This window comes from Symphalangus syndactylus, chromosome 11 (assembly GCF_028878055.3).
Source record: "Symphalangus syndactylus isolate Jambi chromosome 11, NHGRI_mSymSyn1-v2.1_pri, whole genome shotgun sequence".
Lineage (NCBI taxonomy): Eukaryota > Metazoa > Chordata > Mammalia > Primates > Hylobatidae > Symphalangus > Symphalangus syndactylus.
Genome location: NC_072433.2, coordinates 55,304,939 through 55,322,814, shown reverse-complemented (window position 1 = coordinate 55,322,814; position 17,876 = coordinate 55,304,939). Strand labels below are relative to the sequence as shown.

Below are 17,876 nucleotides of genomic sequence, written 5' to 3'. Positions count from 1 at the left end.
TCATCTCTGTTTTTTGTTTTTGTTTTTGTTTGAGACGGAGTCTCGCTCTGTTGCCAGGCTGGAGTGCAGTGGCGCGATCTCGGCTCACTGCAACCTCCGCCTCCTGGGTTCAAGCGATTCTCCTGCCTCAGCCTCTCAAGTAGCTGGGACTACAGGCGTGTTTCACCAAGCCCAGCCGATTTTTGTATTTTTAGTAGAGGCGGGGTTTCACCATGTTGGCCAGGATGGTCTCGATCTCTTGACCTCGTGATCCACCCCCTTCAGCCTCCAAAAGTGCTGAGATTACAGGTGTGAGCCACCGTGCCCAGCCGAGACCTCATCTCTTAAAATATATAATATTTTGGCCAGGTGCAGTGGCTCACGACTGTAATCCTAGCCCTTTGGGAGGCCGAGGTGGGAGGATCACTTGAGGCCAGGAGCTCGAGACCAGCCTGGGCAACATGGCAAAACCCCTTCTCTACCAAAAAATACAGAAGTTAGCCAGCCGGGTGTGGTGGTGCATGCCTGTAGTCCCAGCTACTAGGGAGGCTGAGGAGGGAGAATTACTCGAATCCAGGAGTTCAAAGTTACGGTGGGCTATGATTGTGCCATTACCCTCTAACTTGGCCTAGCCTAGCCTAGTGAGACCCTGTCTCAAAAAAAAAAAAAAAAAAAGATGTCAAATAATAAGAGCTCATGTTTGAGTCCTTGCTAAGCCACTGTTGTATGTTTTACATGTCATTTAAGACTCATTGACAATGTCCTCATATTCTGAATTACTATTTCATGGTCTATTTTACACACCAGGAAACTACAGTTCAGAGAGCTTAAGTCATGTAGCTGGAAAGGGGTGGAGCCAGGATTCACATAAACCCAGCTAGTCTGGGCCAGGCACAGTGGCTCATGCCTGTAAACCCACCACTTTGGGAGGCTGAGGCACGCAAATCATCTGAGGTCAGGCATTCAAGACGAGCCTGGCCAACATGATGAAACCCCGTCTCTACTAAAAATACAAACAAACAAAAAAAATCTAGCTGGGCATGGTGGTGTGTGCCTGTAGTCCCAGCTACTCAGGAGGCTGAGGCAGGAGAATTGCTTGAACCTGGGAAGTGGAGGTTGCAGTGAGCCAAGATTGCACCACTGCACTCCAACCTGGGTGACAGAGCCAGACTCCATCAAAAAAAGAAAAACAGCTAGTCTGATTCCAGGGCACTTGGTGGGAGGCAGCACACCTCTGTTCCAACCTCAACTTCCTGGGAGACTCCCCAAAGTGGCAGAGCCCACAAGGGTGTCTCCTTCCTCTGCACCCCGAATGGATAAAGCACCCATCACAGCACTTCCCACAGCCCTTCATTCACTCCTCCTCCTCCTTCCCCACTCATTCCCTGACCCTTCTCATCCCCCAGCTGGGGAGCAGGGGCACAGAGATGACTTGGACATGGATCCGATCCCAGCAAGACAGTTCTTTTTGTTTTCTATTTTTTGAGACAGAGTCTTGTTCTGTCGCCCAAGCTAGAGTGCAATGGCGCGATCTCGGCTCACTGCAACCTCCGCCTCCTGGGTTCGAGCAATTCTCATGCCTCAGCCTCCCAAGTAGCTGGGACTACAGGCACAAGCCACCATGCCTGGCTAATTTTTGTATTTTTAGTAGAGACGGGGTTTCACCATGTTGGCCAGGCTGATCTCGAACTCCTGACCTCATGATCCACCCGCCTCAGCCTCCCAAAGGGCTGGAATCACAGGTGTGAGCTACCAAGCCTGGCCAGCAGGATATTTTCACCAGGAGTCACAGGCTCAGGTGCTTCAGACAGGCAGGACACCAAGATGAATGAAGCAGGCTGGGAGAAAGGTAATAGGGAACGGCAAAGATTACAGCCATGTGAGAGCTTATTTTAGCTGAAGCTTAAGGTAGGGGATTATAGCAATGCGAACAGCTGGTGGGGAGCAGATAAATGCTACACTAGATGATCTGGATTTTTTTTTGGAATCTCAGAGACTTGTGTTCAAGATGCAAGCATAAAGAAGTACTAGAGGTTTGTATTCCAAATGCATGCATACACTAAGCAAAATATAATTAGGAGTGCTGCTTTTTTCTTTTCTTTTTTTAATAGGTAGCTAAGCTCAAAAGGAAGACAGAATCTTCTTGGTTCCAGAATAAGGAGGAAAATCAAAGCCACAGTGGTGGGGGCAGTGGGGACGGTGAAGTCAAGCAGCCTATGGGAATGCAGGAATCTCCTACGATTGGCATTTTAACACCCACATGGGGGCTGGGCAAGGTGGCTCACGCCTGTCATCCCAGCACTTTGGGAGGCCAAGGCGGGTAGATCAGGAGGTCAGGAGTTCAAGACCAGCCTGGCCAACATAGTGAAACACTCCCCCCCCCAACCGTCTCTACTAAAAATATAAAAAATTAGCCGGGCATGGTGGCAGGCACCTGTAATCCAAGCTACTCGGGAGGCCGAGGCAGGAGAATCGCTTTAACCCAGGAGGCGGAAGTTGCAGTGAGCCAAGATCACACCATTACACTCCAGCCTGGGCTATAATCCCAGCACTTTGGGCTTTGGGAGGCTGAGGCGGGTGGATCACTTGAGGCCAAGAGTTCGAGACCAGCCTGACCAACATGTAGAAACCCCATCTCTACTAAAAATACAAAAATTAGCCGGTATAGTGGCACCTGCCTGTAATCCCAGCTACTCAGGAGGCTGAGGCAGGAGAATCGCTTGAACCCAGGAGGCGGAGATTGCAGTGAGCCGAGATCGCACCACTGCACTACAGCCTGGGCAACAGAGCAAGACTTCGCCTCAAAAAAAAAAAAAAAAAAAAAAAAAAATCCATCCCCAGGCCCTGGCACACAATATAGAAGCGAGCCACCTGAGAGTGGATAGAAAAAGCCATCCAGGCACTCAGAACCCCAAGGCTGACCAAAGTATAGGCTTGGAGTTAGCCCAAACCTCTGGTGCAGAAACCTGTTCTGAGGAACTCATAAATAAAATAGTCAGAATCTTGTGCAGCCTGTAAGACTGTGGCAGGAGCCAAAGCAAGCCGGCCCCAGGGGTTGTTAGTGGGGCCCCAGGAACCCATGAGGCTGTCACAGGCAGGAGAAACACAAAGAAGTCAAAGACACCTTCTGTGAAATCAAAGAAACCTTCCATGGGGACTTCCATTCTCATGGCTCATGGGGTCACCACGGAAGGTTTTTGCTGTTGTTTTTGTTTTGAGACGGAGTCTCGCTCTGCCCCCCAGGCTGGAGTGCAGTGGTGCCATCTCGGCTCACTGCAACCTCTGCCTCCCGGATTCAAGCAATTCTCCTGCCTCAGCCTTCCGAGGAGCTGTAATTACAGGCGCCCGCCACCACGCCCAGCTAATTTTTGTATTTTTAATAGAGAGGAGGTTTCACCATGTTGGCCAGGCTGGTCTCAAACTCCTGACCTCAGTTGATCCCACCCGCCTTGGCCTCCAAAACGGCTGGGATTACAGACATAAGCCACCGTGCCATGCCTCCATGGAAGGTTTCTTTGACTTCTTTTACATGCCATGTAAAGGTAATAGTAACTACAGCATGCCTCCACCTTAATGGGATTTTGTAGCTGAGGCAATGGAGGGTCAGGTTAAGTTGCCTAAAGTCAGTTAGCAATTGAAGTATTTAATTTATCTGTGCCCCAATCTCCTGAGCTGTAAAATAATAATAATTTTTAGTGTATTTTCCTCATAGGACAGTGGTAAAGATAAAATGAGTTGCCACCTGGAGAATGGTACAATGCCTGGCACATCGTAGTAATGTTAATACAGATGAAAGAAGTTTTAGGGGCTGGGTGCCTGTAATCCCAGCACCCTGGGAGGCCAAGGCAGGCAGATCACTTGAGACCAGGAGTTGCAGTGAGCTATGATCGAGCCACTGCACTCCAGTCTGGGTGACAGAACAAGACTCGATGTCAAAAAAAAAAAAAAAAAAAAAAAAAAAAAAAAGGCCAGGCGCAGTGGCTCACGCCTGTAATCCCAGTACTTTGGGAGGCTGAGGTGGGCGGATCACCTAAGGTCAGGAGTTCGACACCAGCCTGGCCAACATGGTGAAACCCCGTCTCTACTAAATATACAAAAATTAGCCGAGTGTGGTTGCACGTGCCTATAATCCCAGCTACTCAGGAGGCAGAGGCAGGAGAACTGCTTGAACAGGGAAGAGAGAGGTTGCAGTGAGCCGAGATGGTGCCACTCCACTCCAGCCTGGGTGACAGAGCGAGACTCCGTCTCAAAAAAAAAAACAACAAAAAAAAGATGAAGTAAGTTTTACATGCTCAGATATAAGGAAGAAATTTCTACAACAAAAACAGGGTGGGAGGCCGAGGCAGAAGGCTGTTAACTGGGGGCCAGGAGATAGAGACCAGCCTGGCCAACATGGAGAAACTCCATCTCTACTAAAAATACAAAAATCAGCCAGGTGTGGTGGCACAGGCCTGTAATCCCAGCTACTTGGGAGGCTGAGGCAGGAGAATCGCTTGAACCCAGGAGGCAGAGGTTGCAGTGAGCCAAGATGGCACCACCCACTCCAGCTTGGGTGACAGAGTGAGACCCTGTCTCAAAAAAAAAAAGAAAGAAAGAAAAGAAATAGTGAAAATAATATTAATAGTATACCTACCTCGTAGGGTCGTAACGATAAAATGAATGAATATACACAAACATACATAACATGTCCATAAAATATACATAAAATATTTGAATACAATCCTGGCACATAATAAGTATTTACTATCTTTGTGAAGTTATTGTAAGGATAAAATTTGCTCATTGATATTAGTGCTTAGAACATAGTAAGATCGGGCACTGTGGCTCATGCCTGTAATCCCAGAACTTTGGGAGGCTGAGGCAGGTGGATCACCTGAGGTCAGGAGTTTGAGACCAGCCTGGCCAGCACGGGGAAACCCCGTCTCTACTAAAAATACAAAATTAGCTGGGTGTGGTAGTGGGCATCTGTAATCTCAGCACTTTGGGAGGCCAAGGTTGGTAGGATCACTGGAGCCCAGGCATTCAAGACCAGCCTGGGCAGCATGGCAAGACCTCGTCTCTACAAAAAATAAAAAATGAGCTGTGGCCGGGTGCAGTGGCTCACGCCTGTAATCCCAGCACTTTGGGAGGCCGAGGCAGGTGGATCATGAGGTCAGGCGTTTGAGACCAGCCTGGCCAACATAGTGAAACCCCATCTCTACTAAAAATACAAAAAATTAGCTGGGCATGGTGGCAGGCACCTGTAATCCCAGCTACTCGGGAGGCTGAGGTGGGAGAAACTCTTGAGCCTGGGAGGTCGAGGCTGCAGTGAGCCATGATTGCACCACTGCACTCCAGCCTGTGCAACAAAGTGAGAGCCTGTCTCAAAAACAAAAAAAAAAAGAGTATAGTAGATGCTCAATAAATAAGTACTCAGTGACAATGAATAGCGTCTTCTAACTAGACGGCTAATTCCTGGGCTGTTTTTTCTCCACTGGCACCCAGCATGCAACTGCTGAATTAATGATAATTGGGTAGCTGGATGGTGGGAGGGGGCTGATAGTGAGGGATCCGTGGGTACTGGGCAAAAGAGGGCAGTAGGTGAAGGCTAGGCCATGGAAGGGGAAAGGCCCTTTGTTTTATTTTTATCTTTATTTTTTGTTGAGACGGAGTCTTGCTCTGTCGCCCAGGCTGAAGTGTAATGGCACCATCTCCGCTCACTGCAACCTCTGCCTCCCAGGTTCAAGTGATTCTCCAACCTCAGCCTCCCGAGTAGCTGGGACTACAGGCTCGCTACCACACCCGGCTAATTTTTGTATTTTTAGTAGAGATGGGGTTTCACCAGGTTGCCCAGGCTGGTCTCGAACTCCTGACCTCAAATGATCCACCTGCTTGGCCTCCTAAAGTGCTGGGATTACAAGTGTGGGCCACCGCATGGGGAAAAGGCCCTTCGTATGCAGAAGGCAGCCCTCCCTCTTCCATTGGATTCAAGACGCCTTTCTTTCCCTTCCCACACAATGGCACTACTTCATAGGATTGGAAGAGCTCATTGAGTTTATTTAAGGAATACAAAAGGGACTGGAAGTATCACTGGCATGTATACAAACACACACACACACGTACACACATGCACACATCCTAAGCAACATTGCTCCAGAGGTTGGCATCATATGCTCGAGGTCTTCAGATTTCAGAGTCAGGTGTGGATCTTGGGGACTTGAGGAGATCCAGGCTATGCAGAAGAAACGGTGATGGGGAGGGGTCCAGCAGCCCTCCCCCTGCCCACCAGGCCCTAGGAACCCTGTTCCCTCTCCCTCCCTGAGAGCCAGCAGCCACTGCCAACCGTGCCTATCTCCCTCCCTCCCCCCTTTCCCTAGGGGCAGTCCCAGCTCACCTGGGATCACCTGGTGCTCCAGGTGCCTACACAGCCCCCTCCTCCCCAGGCTGGGTCTGGCCCATCGGGATTATCCATGTTCTCATAAGAGTCTGCATCTGGATAGGACCAGGGAGGAGGAGAACACAGGTGGCACTGGAAGTAGGCTGGAAGGCAAAGTCAGCCCAGGGGAAAGCAGGGGACAGCGGCAGAAGCACCCACCTTCCTCATGATTGGGTCCAGGCTGGCCCCGAATGGAGCGGAGCTGGGGGGCTGCATACAGGATTCCTCTCATATCCTCATAGGACTGGGACCCTGCTTGGGCGGGGGATGGAGAATTGGAGGCTAGGGCACAGGAAGTACAGCCTACGGTAAGGAGGAAGACTGAGGGGCAGAGGAAGGTGAGGGGCATCACCCCTGCTGTGCTGGGAAGGGGTGATTCAGTCAGCATCGGGTTTGGGGCCCCAGTTAGCTGTAAGGTCAGGGTTAGATATGGGTTAGCTTATGGCTAGGGAAGAGGTCAAGAACAGAACTGGGCCGGGCGTGGTGGCTCATGCCTGTAATCCCAGCACTTTGGGAGGCCAAGGCGGGCAGATCACTACAGGCCAGGAGTTTGAGACAAGTCTGGCCAACATGGCGAATACCTGTCTCTACTAAAAATACAAAAATTAGCCAGGTGTGGTGGCAAACATCTATAATCCCAGCTACTCAGGAGGCTGAGGCATAAGAATCGCTTGAACCTAGGAGGCAGAGGCGGCAACTGCACTCCAGCCTGGGCGACAGAGCGAGACTCCGTCTCAAGAAAAAAAAAAAAAAAAAGAAAAAGAAAAAACTGGAGGGAGTCAGAGTCATGAAGAAGCTGCAGAGTAAGCTGGGGTCCAAGTTGAGGTCTCCACTGGGGCTGAGGTGAGGTGGAGGTCAAGTCCAGGCTGATACTGCATTGGGATCGGTGTTGATATTCAGTTAGGGAGGGGGTAAATATTGGGGGTCAGGATGGGGGATGGGGCTCAGTGTTGAGGTGAGAGGAGTCACAGGATTGGGTTCAGGTTTGCGGTCAGGGTCAGGTCAAAGTTGGATCTGGTGTCACAGCTGAGGCCAGGTCACCCAAGCTGGGCAAGGCAGTCTGATCTAAAGCATCTCTCACCCAGGGAGGTTGCTTCCCGGCTGGGGTCCCAGGCTGACCCATGAGGACTCAGGAAGTCTGGAAAGGGAAAAGGGAGGTTACCATTCCTCCTGGCCTCCAGGTGTCCTCCACCTCCCCCCTGGACTGTTGCCATCCTCACACACACCCATTGTCCTGGCAACCGGCTGGGTCAGCTCTTCATCCTCGTTCTCGTAAGACTCAGCTGTGGCAGAAGAGAGAGAACTCCAGGGACCCCTTCTAGGGGTGTCACAGTGCTGCAATTACACCTAAGTCTCTGAGGTCCCACAAAGGCCCCAAGTTACCGCTGGAGAAGGAGTCTTCGTCCTCAGGACCCAGGGGCTCGTCCTCAGGGTTCTCGTAGCCACTGCCATCTGGTGGAGAAGAAGGGGTGTCCATGGGAGTCCACAGGCCACCGCAGAGAGGTGGGGGGCCAGGGGGAGGGCAGCCTTACCCTGGGAGAGCTGTTCCTGCCCACGGTTGGAGTCGTTCTCATAGAACTCGGAGCCCTCCTCACTGTCAGGCTCCTCATAGCCCTCCCCTTCCTCTTCTTCTGGGCCTGGGGGTTTGGGGATGGGGATGGGGAACCGAGTCATGCCCCCTCTCCTCCAGGCCCCAGTCCACTATTCGGGCCACAGACCGCTGCAACCCCCTCCATGTGGGGAACGACCCTTCCCTCTCCCAGTCATTCACCCACTCCCGGCGGGCTCCGGGACCCCACGGCTCCATCCGCCTGGACGTCGCTGCTCGGGTTTCCATAAGACGCAGCGGTGCCCCCCAGGCCTGCGGCCCAACGCTGGGCGCGTCCTGGCGAGAGGGGCGTTGTAAGACGGGGTCAGAAGAGATTGGGGCGGTCAAGGCTAAGGGTCCGCGCGGCGGGGCACGAGAAGAGGATGTTTTGGGCTCTGCGAATGGACTCTGGGTCTAGGAACCCGGCCTTGAACCCTGGGGCGGGATCCAAATCTAGGGCCGAGGCCTTCAGTTCTGGGGCGAGGTTCTGCTCTTGATCACGACTTCAGGCTCTGGGTCCTGGGGGCGTGGCTCTGAGCCTTGGAGGCGGGGCCTGGCTCTAGAGGCGGGGCTCATAGCTGGGCGGGACTCCCCGCCCCGGGGGCGGAGTTCCGAGCTCCAGAAGGCTTGGCGCACAGCGGATTGGAGGGATGAGGACAGTGGGGGTGGAGCCCCGGTTCTGGGGCGGAGCTATAGGCTGGAGGGGCGGTGCCTCTTACCGAGGCCTGAGGTGGGTGTGGGGAGAGATAGCACGTTCCCGTACTGGTTCTGGGGCCCGCTTCCTGGGGGAGGCGTCACTTTGAAGAACCTGGCGGGAGAAGAGGAAGTGCACGGTGAGGGCCGACTTGGAAGGGAATGGCGGACCCACTCAAGATTCTGTCCAGGCCTTCACAGGTTAAACGTGATCACTTGTGCTGGGACAGCCAATAGAGGAGTCTGAGATGGTTATTTCCAAGGAGGTCTTCACAGAGGAGGTAGCTTTGGAGCTGGGCTTTGAGGTTGGGCAGTATTTGAAACAGTAGAGACGAAGCAAAGAACCCCTGGGCAGAGGCAACAGTAAGTGCAAGGCATAAAGTGAAGGTGGAGGGTGTTACCGCGGGGTGCACTGGTTGCATTACCTCCTGGTGGGGTCAGTCATTCGCTTTCTTTTCCTCCTCAGGACCAGGGCTGGTGGGAGTTAAAGGGAGTGATCAGAGGAGGGGCTGCTTGGCAGGGTGAGGATTTGTGGGGCGAGGTGCTGGGGAGGTCACTTGGTTCAACAGAGGAGACAGGAGTTCAAATTGCAAGGCGGACGGGCGCGGTGGCTCGTGCCTGTAATCCCAGCACTTTGGGAGGCTGAGGCGGGCGGATCATTTGAGGTCAAGAGTTCGAGGCCAGCCTGGCCAACATGGTGAAACCTCGTCTCCACTAAAAATATAAAAATTAGCCAGACGTGGTGGTGGGCGCCTGTAATCCTAGCTTATAGGGAGGCTGAGGCAGGAGAATCGCTTGAACCCCGGAGGCGGAGGTTGCAGTGAGCCGAGATCGTGCCATTGCACTCCAACATGGGCAAGAGAACAAAAACTCCATCTCAAAAAAAAAAAAATTTTTTTTTTGAGGGAGCCAGGCACGGTGGCTCACGCCTGTAATCCCAGTACTTTGGGAGGCCGAGGCTGGCAAATTGCCTGAGCTCAGGAGTTCGAGACCAGCGTGGGCAACATGCGAAACTCTGTCTGTACTAAAAATATAAAAAAATTGGCCGGGTGTGGTGGCACACACTTGTAGTCTCAGCTACTCGGGAGGCTGAGGCACAAGGATCACTTGAGCCTGGAAGGCAGAGGTTACAGTGAGCTCAGATTGTGCCACTGCACTCTAGGTGGGGTGACAGAATGAGACCCTGTCTCAAAAAAAAAAAAAAAAAAAATTGCAAGAGGCTTGGGAAGTTTGAGGGAGGCTAGAGGAAGACTGGGGAGAACAGGATTCTGGGGTCTTGAAGGGAGGGATGGGAGGAAAGAAAGATGGTTGTCAGACTGGCCAGAGCCAGCTTATCCTGGGGAAGAGGGAGTAGGGTTTGGACAGACCCACTGGGGACATGACTCACCTCTTTGAAGATGAAGAATGCCCACAAGGGAACACAAGCAGAAGATCAGATAAGCCAAAGTCACAGCTGAGACCTTCCAGCCACCAGTCCTCAGCAGCCAGTGCCATAGTACTAGGGGGAAGGGGCTATGAGATGAGGACCCCAGGCTGGCATCTTACATCCCAATCCTGAGATCTCAAGGAACCGCAAGTCTGGGGCACAGAGGCAAGACACAGACTCGGCCGGGCGTGGTGGTTCACGCCTGTAATCCCAGCACTTTGGGAAGCAAAGGCGGGTGGATCACCTGAGGTCAGGAGTTCGAGACCAGCCTGGCCAACATGGTGAAACCCCATCTCTACTAAAAATTCAAAAAAATTAGCTGGGCATGGTGGTGGGCGCCTGTAATCCCAGTTACTTGGGAGGCTGAGGCAGGAGAATCGCTTGAACCCGGAAGACGGAGGTTGCAGTGAGCCGAGATCACTGCACTCCAGCCTGGGCAACCACAGCAAAACTCTGTCTCAAGAAAAAAAAAAAAAGGCCAGGTGCGGTGGCTCACGCTTGTAATCCCAGCACTTTGGGAGGCTGAGGCGGGCGGATCACGAGGTCAGGAGATCGAGATCACGGTGAAACCCCGTCTCTACTAAAAATACAAAAAAATTAGCCGGGCGTGGTGGCGGGCGCCTGTAGTCCCAGCTACTCGGAGAGGCTGAGGCAGGAGAATGGCGTGAACCCGGGAGGTGGAGTTTGCAGTGAGCCGAGATTGCGCCACTGCACTCCAGCCTGGGTGACAGAGCGAGACTCCATCTCAAAAAAAAAGAAAAAAAAAAAAAAAAAAAGACACAGACTCAAAGTCCCAAGCTGTGAGAAAGGCTCTCCTCTCTCTAAGGAGCCATGTCCCAGGAGGTCAGGGATTGTCACAGAGCCTGGCACAGGACATGGGGCAGTGTCTTTTGAGCAAATCATGGACAAACCATGGCTGTACTCAGAGGCAATGTGTGGATTGAGGGGAGCATAATGATCAGTTTTCTGCTGCAATTAAGGATAGTCACGGTCAAAGTGAAGGGCAGAGTTGAGTTTGCAAGGTTACAGTTGGGATCCAGCACATTGCTTGGATCAAGTTTGGAGTGAAAGTTGGGGTTGGGTTTGTGAATTGCAGTTAGGATAGCATGATAGGATTGCATGAAGGAGAGAGAATTGGCAGAACACTGTGACCAGTTTGTTGGACGGGGTGAGGAAAAGGAAGGATGCCCAGGTTCTTAGCCTGGGCGAAGGAGCAGGTGGTGGTGCCCTCTGCTTACACTGGGCCACCCAGAAGACTATACTTGGGGAAGACATTGAGTTTGATTTTGTATCTGTTGAGCCTGAGGTGTCCATGGGATATCAAATGGCACAGGAGATGGCTGAGTATGGAGCATAGAATAGAGTCACCAAGGCATGGTGACCCAAGAAGCCACTGGGAGTCAAGGTCAAATGGGAAAGTGTGCAGACAGGGATGAGAAGAGGGCCCAGGGCTCCAAGAGTGAGGATTTGGGGAGGAAGGAAGACTCCACCCAAGCTGGTGGGCAGGCGCAAGCAATGGTAGGTGAAGACCCAGAAAAGTAGTGTCTTGGAAGCGAGGGAAGAAAGACTTGAAGTCTAGGCCAGGTGCGGTGGCTCACGCCTGTAATTCCAGTACTTTGGGAGGCCAAGGCAGGCAGATCACCCGAAGTCAGGAGTTCAAGACCAGCCTGGTCCAACATGGAGAAACCCCATCTCTACTAAAAATACAAAAATTAGGCCTGGCCTGGCCCTGTGGCTCATGCCTGTAATCCCAGCACTTTGGGAGGCCGAGGCGGGTGGATCACGAAGTCAGGAGTTTCAGACCAGCCTGGCCAACATAATGAAACCCCATCTCTACTAAAATTACAAAAAAATTAGCCAGGCGTGGTGGCGGGTGCCTGTAATCCCAGCTACTCGGGAGGCTGAGGCAGGAGAATCACTTGAACCTGGAAGACGGAGGTTGCAGTGAGCTGAGATCTCGCCACTGCACTCCAGCCCAGGTGACAGTGCAAGACTCCGTCTCAAAAAAAAAAAAAAAATTAGCCAGGTGTGGTGGTGGGCACCTGTAATCCCAGCTACTCAGGAGGCTGAGGCAGGAGAATCGCTTGAACCTAGGAGGCGGAGGTTGCAGTGAGCCAAGACGAGATGGCACTACTGCACTCCAGCCTAGGCGACAGAGCGAGACTCCGTCAAAAAAAAGGAAGACTTGGAGTCAATGTTTTGTGTGGAAGTTGGGGTTTGGGGTGAGGCTGGAAGTAGCCCTCAGGTTGGGGGAATCTAAGATTGACTGGCTTCCACTTCTTCCCAGTACCCCCACACAGATGCCTCCCAGTTGAGAGAAACTCTACCTGGCCGAGCAGTGATCTCCAGGTGGAATGACCTGGTCAGGTTGCCACGGTGACAATAATACTTTCCAGCGTCTTGAGCTGTGGCCCGGGGCAACAACAGATCCGTCTCCATTACCCACATATCTCTGGCAGGGTGATCATCCTTCAGCTCTAGGCTCAGCATTGAGGACTTAGGCCACTTGGGGTGCACATGGGTCCAAGAGAGGGGGCCCCTGGACACAGAGTCAGGGGGTACCCCACAGGACAGCCAGAGTGTGGAGCCAGGGGCCATGGTGAGGTCTGGGACAGGGAGAGATAAGACGAGGAAAGCCTGATCCTCAGGGTTTCACCTCTTCAGTTTCCCCTCCCCTCCGTCTCTGGACCCCCGCTTCCCGGGATCTCCCCAATCATCACCTTACCCTGGCTGAGGCTCTGGTTCAGGCTGTCCCTCGGTGGGCCACACGGAGGCTCTCCCTCCCAGACCTTAGGGCGGTCTTTGTCCCACACATACAGCTGGGGGTTCATGAGCTTCCCGGAAGGGGAGCTGGGGTCCTCTGAGGACCTGTTCTTCAGGCCACAGCCCAGGCCACCTAGGTCCGAAACATTCCAGCGGAACAGCTCCCCTGGGAAGAGACCCAGAACCAAATGCAGAGACACCCAGGAGAGGGAGAGAGATAGAGACTCAAAGACAGAGATAAATAGAGACAAAGACCCGCAGAGAGAGAGAAGACAGTGAGAGTTAGAGGGACAGGAAGCAGCTCATGCTGAAGCCACAAAGCCCCAGGAGTCTGCCCACCTAGCTCCGAGTTTTGCCCTCAATCCCTCCAGCCCCTCTCTCCAGCTCCATTGCGGCCGTGGACCTCTTCTGTCCATGGTGGCCTCCCTTCTCTCCTCCTGCCCCTGCCCCAGCCCGGCCCTCACCGCTGCCCTCCACATTGACTGTCCAGCCAGGCCGCCAGGCCTTCTCAGAGGGGGGCCCTGGCTGGCACAGGTAGAAGCCTCCCATCTGGTGAGAGACGTTGAAGATGAAAAGCCAGATGGCCAGGGGCCTCATGTGGATTCCCAGGCCTGGCAGCCCCAGGCTGAGATTTAAGAAGGGTTTAAGCGGGGACTCCCGACACCAGGTCAGCTGCTGAGTGGGACCATCTGAGGTCCCCTTGTGGCACTGCAGCACAGCATTATCTCCCTCTGTGGAGAGAGAGGGAGAGAGGTGTGGGCATGGGGGTGGGGGGCACCTCCAAGCCCCCCCCACTCTTCACACCGGGTTATAGAGCAGAGGACTCCAAAAGCTGGGAGTGGAGGAGCCGGCACAGTCCTTCCAACCCCTCCCTGAATTTTACAAATAAGAAAATGGAGGCTCAGAGAGGGTAAGTTACTCAGCCAAGGACACCCAGCCACAACTCAAGTTTCCAGCCTCAATCCCTTCCCTTTCTGCCCTTTGGACATACCTTCCACCTTCACCACTAGAGGTTCCTGGGGCCTGACTTCCATGGGGGTGAGGAAGAGGAGGAAGAAGAGGAGGCAAGGAGATGGCATGGTGGTCAGACTCTCCGGGGCACCCAGCTTCGCGCAGGGGATGCTGGGGCAGGCAGGGGCCTGGAGGGCACTCAACCATGGGTGTCTACGGGGGCGGCAGCCAGTCCCTCCAGAGAGGAAGGAGGTGGTCACGCCTCAGGCCCCATTCTCCAGGAACCCTCCAGACTCACAACACTTGCCTCCTCCCTGCCACGCTGTTTTATTTTCATCCCAGCTCTCACCACCATGGGAAATGATCTTGTGTGTTTATTTGTTCATTTCTGTTTTCTGCACAAGAATGTGAGCCCTTTGGAGTAGAGACCGTGTTGTTCACCACTAATTGCAAGTGCCCTAGAACAATGCTGAGCACACAGACTCCGTCTCAAAAAAAAAAAAAAAAAAATAGCCGGGCATGGTGGTGTGCACCTGTAATCCCAGCTACTTGGGAGGCTGAGGCAGGAGAATCACTTGAACCCAGGAGGCGGAGGTTGCAGTGAGCCGAGATCACACCACTGCACTCCAGCCTGGGCAGCAGAGTGAGACTGTTTCAAAAAAAAAAAAAAGAAAACAGTCCTATACAAATATTGTTTGTTTGTGAAGATTAAAAATGACAATATGTTCGGCACTATTAGCCCAGTGTCCAGCACATAGTAAGCCCTCAGTTAATGAGATACAGCATTAATTAATGGCTAAGAGCTCAAGTCATACTGCCTCAGTTCAAAACTAGGCAAAAACCAGGCACAGTGGTACACGCCTATGGTCCCAGGTCCTTGGGAGGCTGAGGTAGAAGGATCGCTTGAGCCCAGGAGTTCAAGGCTGCAGTGCACCATGATTATGCCTGGGAATAGCCACTGTGCTCCAGCCCGGGCAACACAACAAGACCCTGTCTCTAAAAGAAAAATTGTTTTAAAAGAACCCAGGAGTTCTAACTCCTAAATCTGTTCTTATTCTGCCCCGTGCCTCTCCTCTCTGTCTCTCTCTCTCTCTCTCTCTCTCACTCTCTATGTTCCTCTGTGTCTTTTTCACTGCTGCAGGGACTCAGAAAAAGAGTTCAGGGACCCAAGAGACCCACTTTCTCAGTGGCTGATTCCCAGGCCCATCTCACCAGGCTGTGACTTCCTGTTTGCTGTGGGCAAGCCCCAGGGGACCCTCCCTACAGGTGGCAGGGCCCCCACTTCCCTTTGGCCAGTTGAGGGGGCTGGGATGCGGAAGAGTGAGGCACTAGGGAATGAAGGGGGCGAGTAGCAGGACTCAATCTGCCTTTCATTCAACAAAATCTCTCTAATCCCCTCATTAGCTACCCAGCTGCCCAGACTAGCTTTCACTAGACCATGTCATTCCCCTGCTTAAAACATGTCAGTTACAGCCAGGCACAGAGGCTCACGCCTGTAATCCCAACACTTTAGGAGGCTGAGGCAAGAGGATCCTTTGAGGACAGGAATTTGAGACCAGCCTGTGCAACACAGCAAGACCCCATCTCTACAGAAATTTTTTAAAAAACAAAGTCAGTTGCTTTTTATCTACCTAAGATAAGAACTCCAACCCAAGGCCTAGTAGGCCGAGTGTTGCTGACCTACCTACATTTTCCACCTCGCGCCTCCACCACTCTCCTCCTTGCCAAGTGCTTCCCTGCCTCAGGGCCCTTGCACTTGCAGCCCTTTTTCCTGGATCTTTGCTGGGGGCTCTGGTTCTTTGCTGGATTGGTTCTTTTCATCACTCAGGTCTCAGTTCAAATGGTACTTCTTCAAAGAGGCCTTCCCTGTGCCCCCGGTGCTTCAAAAATCTATATATTATTATTTAAAAAATATATCTCAGGCCAGGCGAGGTGACTCTCACCTCCCAGCACTTTGTGGGGCCAAGGCAGGCAGATTGCTTGTGCTCAGGAGTTGGAGACCAGCCTGGGCAATATGGCAAAACCCATCTCTACCAAAAATACAAAAAATTAGCTGGGTGTGGTGGCACATGCCTGTGGTCCCAGCTACTTGGGAGGCTGAGGCAGGAGGATCAGGGGGATGGAGGTTGCAGTGAGCCGAGATGGCACCATTGCACTCCAGCCTGGGCAACAAGAGCCTGTCTCTCTTTATTTCTCTCTCTCTCTCTATATATATATATATATATGTATTGGCTGGGTGCGGTGGCTCACGCCTATAATCCTAGCACTTTGGGAGGCCCAGGTGGGCAGATCACTTAAGTCTAGGAGTTCAAGACTAGCCTGGGCAAAATGGAGAAATCCGTCTTTACTAAAAATACAAAAAAAATGTATCTGGGCATGATGGTGCATACCTGTAGTCTCAGCTACTCAGGAGCCTGAGGTGGGAGGATCACTTGAGCCCAGGAGTTCAGGTCTAGCCTGGGCAACATGGTGAAACCCCCTCTCTACGAAAAAATACAAAAAAAGACTGGGCACAGTGGTTCATGCCTGTAATCTCAGCACTTTGGGAGGCTGAGGTGGGTGGATTACTTGAGGTCAGGAGAATGAGACCAGCCTGGCCAACATGGTGAAACCCAGTATCTACTAAAAATACAAAAAAATTAACTCATGCCTATAATCCCAGCTACTCGGGAGGCTGAGGCAGAAGAATTGCTTGAACTCGGGAGGCGGAGGTTGCAGTGAGCCGAGATTGCACCATCGCACTCCAGCCTGTAAGATAGAGTGAGACTCTGTCTCAAAAAAAAATAAAAAAGGAGGAGAAAAGAAAAAAGAAAAAAAAAGAAAACCTCCTCAAATTCTCTTTACTCACATGCTTTTTTGATCGCGTGCCCCTATTTCATTCCCAGCACTTGCCCCAATCTCAAATTATGCACGTGTATTTGCTAGTCTTCTCATCTGCCTCCTGTACCAGAATGTTCTTTCTTTGAGAACAGAAATCTTTACCATCCCTAGATGTGCACAGGCATCTAGTAGACACTCAACAGGTATTTGCTGGATAAAGAAAAGAAAATAAGTTAGGGGCCAGGCAAGGTAGCTCATGTAATCCCAGCACTTTGAGAGGCTGAGGGGGGCGGATCATTTGAGGTCAGGAGTTCAAGGCCAGCCTGGCCAACATGGTGAAACCCCGTCTCTACTAAAAATACAAAAATTAGCTTGATGTGGTGGCGCGCGCTTGTAATTCCAGCTACTTGGGAGGCTGAAGCAGGAGAATCGCTTGAACTTGAAAGGCGGAGGTTGCAGTGAGCGAAGATCATGCCATTGCACTCCAGCCTGGGAGACAAGAGCAAAACTCCATTTCAAAAAAAAAAAAGGAAAAGAAGTTAGGAAAAAAACTCTCTCCCTTTTTTTGTAGAGGCGAGAAAACTCCTTTTATTCTCCTTTCTCACTATATTGCCCAGGCTAGTCTTGAACTCCTAGGCCCAGGCGATCCTCTTGCCTCAGCCTCCCAAAGTGCTGGGATTACAGGCGTGAGCCACCGCGCCCGGCCATGCCCAGCTAATTTTTCAATTTTTTGTAGAGATGAGGTCTCACTATGTTGTCCAGGCTGGTCTCGAACTCCTGGGCTCAAATGATCCTCCTGCCATCGGCCTCCTAAAGTGCTAGCATTACAGGTGTAAGCCACCACACTCAGCCAGAGGTGGTTATTTTAGTTAGGGTGATCAGGGAAGGCCTCACTGAGGAGGTAACATTTGAGCCGAGACCTCGGCTCCAAGCTTGGTGGAAAACACTTGGTTTTATACTTGGTGAAAAAGTAAGTGCATGTTTAGTTTTGTTCAAAACTGCCATACTCTTTTTGCAGAGTGGCTATACCATTTCACATTCCCATCAACAAAATATGAGAAACCTAGTTTCTCCACATACTCACCAGCATTTGGTGTTAGCATTCTTATTTTAGCCATTCCAAGAAGTGCGCAGTGATGAAAGCGATTGTGGTTTTAATTTGTATTTCCCGAATAAATAGCTAATGATGTTTAACATCTTTTTTTTTTTTTTTTTTTTTTGAGACGGAGTCTTGCTCTGTC

At 51.9% G+C, this 17,876-nt stretch overlaps 1 protein-coding gene across 6 annotated transcripts; it reads right to left on the bottom strand.

Moving 5' to 3' along the window:
• Positions 1–5,994: 5,994 nt before the first annotated feature.
• Positions 5,995–14,182, bottom strand: CD19 (CD19 molecule). 6 transcript variants are annotated; one of them, XM_055298280.2, is made up of 15 exons: positions 13,856–14,182; positions 13,329–13,595; positions 12,827–13,030; positions 12,429–12,707; positions 10,063–10,173; positions 9,101–9,149; positions 8,702–8,790; positions 8,166–8,279; positions 7,927–8,031; positions 7,778–7,846; positions 7,621–7,677; positions 7,476–7,532; positions 6,554–6,649; positions 6,353–6,450; positions 5,995–6,190 (listed from the first exon to the last, which is right to left on the bottom strand). In XM_055298280.2, exons 1-14 carry the CDS (start codon positions 13,941–13,943, stop codon positions 6,359–6,361), a joined length of 1,677 nt encoding a protein of 558 aa, XP_055154255.1. In that variant the 5' UTR covers positions 13,944–14,182; the 3' UTR covers positions 5,995–6,190; positions 6,353–6,358. The 6 variants fall into 6 exon arrangements, with proteins under 6 accessions (XP_055154255.1, XP_055154256.1, XP_063468087.1 ...); XM_055298281.2 differs by having other exon boundaries at positions 6,554–6,646; XM_063612017.1 differs by lacking the exon at positions 13,329–13,595 and having other exon boundaries at positions 13,856–14,100.
• Positions 14,183–17,876: the final 3,694 nt, after the last annotated feature.